Source organism: Monodon monoceros, unplaced genomic scaffold (genome assembly GCF_005190385.1).
Source record: "Monodon monoceros isolate NGI ecotype Baffin Bay Population unplaced genomic scaffold, NGI_Narwhal_1 Super_Scaffold_14, whole genome shotgun sequence".
NCBI lineage: Eukaryota > Metazoa > Chordata > Mammalia > Artiodactyla > Monodontidae > Monodon > Monodon monoceros.
Window position 1 is genome coordinate 73358823 of NW_021703770.1, and position 6000 is coordinate 73364822.

The 6000-nt window shown below is 43.0% G+C and overlaps 1 protein-coding gene across 1 annotated transcript in view; it reads left to right on the plus strand.

Moving 5' to 3' along the window:
* Nucleotides 1–4875, plus strand: part of ATP6V1H (ATPase H+ transporting V1 subunit H) — a 93415-nt gene extending 88540 nt beyond the window's left edge. Inside the window, exon 14 of the mRNA XM_029222650.1 lies at nucleotides 4210–4875. Coding sequence (XP_029078483.1) covers nucleotides 4210–4258 — 49 coding nt within the window. The 3' untranslated portion in view covers nucleotides 4259–4875. The remainder of the gene's footprint in view (nucleotides 1–4209) is intronic.
* Nucleotides 4876–6000: the final 1125 nt, after the last annotated feature.

The following is a 6000-nucleotide window of genomic DNA, read 5'->3' on the forward strand; positions in this document are numbered from 1 at the left end:
CTTTTGTTTGGATGGGTTATATCTGTTGATGTTTAATATATCAAAAATTAGCAGTGAGGACTTCCCTGGCGGTCCAGTGGTTAAGACTCCGCACTTGCCCTGCAAGGGGGCACGGCACGGGTTCGATCCCTGGTCGGGGAACTAAGATCCCTCATGCCACATGACGAGGCCAAAAAAAAAAACAAAAAAAAAAAACAGTGAATGACTTTTTTAAAATAATTATTTATTTATTTTTGGCCATGTTGGGTCTTCATTGCTGTGTGCAGGCTTTCTCTAGTTGCGGCGAGCAGGGGCTACTCTTGGTTGTGGTGCGCGGGCTTCTCATTGCGGTGGCTTCTCTTGTTGCGGAGCATGGGCTCTAGGCGCGCGGGCTTCAGTAGTTGTGGCATGCAGGCTCAGTAGTTGTGGCTTGCGGGCTTAGTTGCCCTGCGGCATGTGGGATTTTCCTGGACCAGGGCTCAAACCCATGTCCCCTGCATTGGCAGGCGGATTCTCAACCCCTGCACCACCAGGGAAGTCCCAACAGTGAAAGATTTAGAAATCTTAATTCATTTAAAATAGCTATAATATACCTGTTACATGTTAATATGAATAACATTTTAATGAAAATAATTATATTTTCCACAACAAAAAAGAAGTCTCTATAAAAGTCCTGGAAGTACAGGGTTGGAGAGCTTTGGGGTTGGTGAACACTCCCACATGCCGGAGGGGTGGTGACCCCAACTCCTCGGGGACAGACTCTCCTGTGCTCGGAACCCTTTGGGACCTCTGTGTATCTTTTTATGTGGTGGGTCATCCTTCATCATATCCTTTATTATATAATGTACTGGTAAATATAAGCAAGCCTTTCCCTGAGTTCTGTGAGCTGTTCTAGCAAATGATTGAACTTGAAAGAGAGAGTAATGGGACCCCTGATTTACACGCAAGTTGGCCAGAAGCGTGGGTAAGCTGGGGACCCCACTGTGTGAGACTGGCATTGAAGTGGGGTGGGAGTCTTGTGGAAGTGAACCCTTAGCCTGTGGGATCTGATGCCATCTCCAGGTAGATAGAGTCAGAATTGAGCTGAACTGTCAGATCCCAGCTGGTGTTGGCAAATGGGTTGGTGTAGGAAAAACCCCACACATTTGATGTGAGAAGTGTTGAGTAAGCGCAGAAGTGCTTTTTCTTTTCACAGAGGCTGCTGGGAAAGTGAGCCAGTACTGTGGTCCACCCCCTGTTGCTCAGCCTCTGTGCCGTACACGTCCTGCTTGGTGGGGCTTTAGGAAGAAGGAATAAGAGGACATGAGGCTATGACATTTGTTTTTATTTAAGGCTGTCACCAATTCTTAGTTGAATGTTGGCTGGGATTTATTTGTAAATGGGCTTCCACGTTGTTGTAGACCTTTCTGACTTATTTAATGCCCTCGGGATTTTATCAGCTGTACTTCATGAAGAAGTGGTGCTGTACGTCTACCCCCTGCATTGGCCGGGTAAGCACGGTTTGTGTGGAAATCACTCAAGGACAGTACCCGCCGGGTGGCCCAGAGGTCACAGAAGAGAGGGGCTCACAGACCAAATGAAAGTGCTCAAATCACATGGTTTGTTCAATCAATTTAAATCACAGTGAGAAGCAAGGGAAAGAGAAGGGCAAATTAACACACTTATTATGTGTGATATAAGATGTTATGGAAAAACCCGAACGAACTTTTGGGCCAACCCAGTAGGATAGGGTGCACTCTCTGAACACTGGGGTGCTCTGGGCTTCTCACCTGGGACCAGAACAGGTGTCACCAGTGGGCAGCCAGAGGAAGACCTCATGAACAGTAAGTAGTCATGTGAATTCAGTACTTCCTGAATATCCAGTGACTCTTGTATATTTGTTTTATTAAGAATATTTAGGACCAAAGTACCCCAGGGGTGCATACCCCAGGGGTGCATCTTGGAACTTGCATGTACTAATGTTTAGCACAAGGTCTACTTACTACTTACAGTTCTGTGTATGTTCAACAAACTTTTTGCTTATAAGCTTCTTATCTGTTTAAAACATCTCAAAGAGTTTTAGCTGTGTTTGGCAAACTGCAAATTTCTTCTTCTGATAGAACTGAATGTTCTCAAAGCAAATGCACATTACAGTTTGCACAATGGCCATTTCAGGAATCCTAATTTGTTTGTTTCAAGCAAAAGCAAGAAAAACAAAAACAAAAGCAACATATCTCTGTGTAACTAAGGCAGTTAACAGTTGTATCTAAAAATGGAGCACGTGTGGAGTCTATGTTATTTTCCGCAATGTTGTAATCAGCCAGATCGGTGTCGTCTGGTGGGTTAGCCGTTGACCCACGTGGCTCCTAAGTACTGGAACTGTGGCTGGTCTGAATTGAGATGTGCCTTAAGTGTAAGATATGTACCAATTTCAAAGACTTAGTATGAAAAAAAGCAAAATATCAAAATATTGCATAATTTGTATATCAATTATATATTGAAATTATAATATTTGATTACATTGAATTAATTAAAATACTATTAAAATAATTTTGTCTATTTCTTTTTACTTTTTAAAATGTGGCTTCTAAGGACTTCCCTGGCGCTCCAGTGGTTAAGACTTCGCCTTCCAATGCAGTGGGTGCGGGTTTGCTCCCTGGTCGGGGGGCTAAGATCCCACATGCCTCGTGGCCAAAAAACCAAAACATAAAACAGAAGCAATATTGTAATAAATTCAATAAAGACTTTGAAAATGGTCCACATCAAAAAAAGTCTGTAAAAAAATAAATGTGGCTTCTAGAAAATTTAAAGTTACATGTTTCTACTAGCATTATATTTCTACTGGAAGGCACTCCTCTAGAAAACAGCACCATCTAATTACTTATTAGGTTTTGAAACACACCCATTAAAATGGATTAAAAATTCCCCTGTTTGCTTTTCCAGTTTTTCTTAGCTTACTGAGACATTTGACAAAGTTGCCTGCTCAAGGAAGGCCATTCCTGTATGAAAAATCAGTTACACATTTTCAGATTATAAGCCAGTGAGGGCTCTTTCTAAGGTTAAAGCCTCTCAATTATTCAAAATTTATCTAATTTTTTTTTGCCCTCTCTCTAACTTTACCAATGTGCACTTGCTCAACATAGATAAAGTGTAAATGTTTCCTTTGGTGGAGTTTATTCATACAAAATCAGAAATAGAGTTGTGGCTTCAACCCAGTTCAAAAACTGCTCAGTTATACTTTACGTGCTCTTCTGTTTGCCATCTGGTGAGGTTCATTGAGACTTCTTTGGAGTTGTGTTTGAATGTCCCTGCTTTTTTTTTTTTTCTTTTTTTCTGCCTAGGACTTATCTTGAGATGGGCAAAAAGAGAAATTAAAATCTACAAGTCATAAGTAAATTTGGGAACCATATAACCAAGAACAGAAGAGGCTGCTCATAAGATTCTTGCCAATATAACCTGGCATTTGGACTTCATTTTTGTCTGCCACTCAGAAGGCACAGTGGACATTGCTGGGGAGGTTTCTGAAGCTGTGCTGAGCTCAGTCACAGTAGGGACAAGATGTGCATTTAAAACATGACCCTGTTTGCCCTTCCTCTGCAAGCAGTTGTCTTCACAGTTCCTGTGCAGAAGGCTCACTACCTGTAGTCGGTGGTAGATCAGATGTTTGGAGGCTTTTAGCTCGTCTTTCGGTTTTCAGGATATTATTTCAATTATATACAGCGATTCCTTAAGAAAAGGGCCAGGGAGAGGAAGTGTGTGTAAAACGCTTACATTCATTAATGGAGTCATAGGTTTAAGAAGCTCAAAGTGTACTCATGAAGTTGACGCTATAGGGGATATGGAGCTCTCTTGGTTTCTTCGGTGTCTAAGAGTTAAAGGAACCACGTCAAAGCTACAGTAAACCCTCTCAGACTGAAGACACGGCTTTCACCCTCGTGGTTACAGCTGGTGCTTCTTGTCCTGCTGGGGACTCTCAGCAAGTGTGGGAGCCCAGGTGAGATCATTATCTGTGCTTGTGCATGATCATTGCACATGTCTCAGGCCGATCAGGAGGTGGCTGATGGAGGCCTGTCTGGATGCTTCTGGGACACCACGTGGTCTAGGGCCCCTCTTCTCCTGTCTCTCAGCATGGCTGCCGCATCCAGAAAGTGACTGTTAGGGAATATTGATTTCTTGGAAGAGGACTTGGTGATCCAAGGGAGGACTGTTTTAAACAAGGGCTTGGGCCTTGACCACATTTGTCTTAAACAGGGCAGACGTGGATCTGGGGAGACCAGGAGAGCAGGAAACGTGGATATGATGTGAAGGGGGACCCGTCAGCAAATGAGAAAAAGAGTGAAGCTGTCTCTTCCATTAAATCTGGGATCATTCATCCTCCAATACCTGTCATGTCCTGTTTCAAAGACCTTCCCACATGAAGATTTATCACTCTTCTAGAAGCCGTACGGAGTGTTCCAAGTGATTGCACGGTAACAGTGTGAGGGACATGCCTATTTACTCAGGTATGCAAGGTATGCCCTCTGAAATGCAGGGTTTGTTTCTAATCATTTCTCTTTTTCTCTCCCTTTTCTGTACTTTCACACCCAGAACCTCCCAATTTAAAAGGACATTGGGTGAGCTGCCCATTATTTAAATCATCCTCTCCACGGCAAAGCCCTTGAGTGATTTGGGGTTGGGAGGAGATAAGACAGAGTCCATCAATTTCTTATTTGCACATAGTGTCTTGACACGTTAATAGACCAACCCAGAATGACCAATCATAATCTTTTCATGTTATAAAGTATATATCTCATGGCTGTAGTCATTAATGCCAAATGAAATGAGGGCTAAATGGGGATTTTAGCCGTAATCCCATTGTAGAGTTCCTCAGGGACATACATTATACTTTAATAAACCAGTAACTTATGAGAATTTGTCATTGTAGTCAATTCTGGTGTAGTATTATTGCTTTAGAGAAAATCCAGTTCTAAAAATCTTATTTCCCATTCACACATCGGCAAATATGTTTAGACTTATTGCTTTTATTCTCAGATTTGGTTATCACATTTTAATTATTACCTTTATTAGCCCTCTCCCTAAAAACGTGTGCTTTATATGTATCTCGGTATCTCTCTCCTTGAACTCTTCAGCCCTCGGGAGTGACCTTCCTCTTTAATATCTAAACAAAATAATTGAGCCTTATCTAACATGACTGCAGCAAGTTCCGTCCTGAAGTCCTAAAGTGTGTCTCTGAAGGTTCTGGGTTATGGTTATGTTTTCTCCTGGTTGTTACTTATTCCCTTTTACTGCAAGTGACTTCTAGCTGTTTGCCTTCCATCTCTGGCCACGCGTGATGTCGCTGTCTCTGTGAATCCCTCAATCTGTTTTATCCACGCCCCAAATGCTGAACTGGTCCCATCCCCTTAGTCCACAAAACAGAGCAGGGGAGTGTAAGGCTGGTGTGAAGGCTGGGAGGTGACAGAGCTCAGTTATAACCTGGAACAGGAGATGGTTTATACCTCACAACCCTTCCCCACCGACTCCCCCTTCCCTCGAACGCCTCCTCGGGGGTGGCAGGGGTGGGTGACAAGTCTCCCAACCATGCCATCTCCCCACAGACCACCAGGACCCCAGACTCCCTGATTACAGGCCTGTCAGTGGAAACCCAAAATCTCTCACCTCATAGCCATCCCTCCAGAGATGCAGTCCACCACCACAGAGGTAATTTTTTCCATATTTAATCGTAATAAAATGAACACGGTTGGAAGCATCTGCATTTGGATTACTTCACCAACGTTCAAGACCAGCCCATACCTGTGTGAGCAAAACTGCTTATAAAAACGGTCCCTCCCAGGACAGAGATAAAGTCTCCCCAGGGATAGATTTCAGCTTCCAGCCTGGATCCATAAATGACTGGTGTTTTAAAAGTAGCACATTTTGGAGGGTTATCTACCTGTTTATCCGTCTACCTACCTACCCGTCCACGTAGTGAAGCACAGCCATATATAAATAGTAAGGATACACCTATAATGGTGGACATCTTTGAAGCACAGCCATATATAA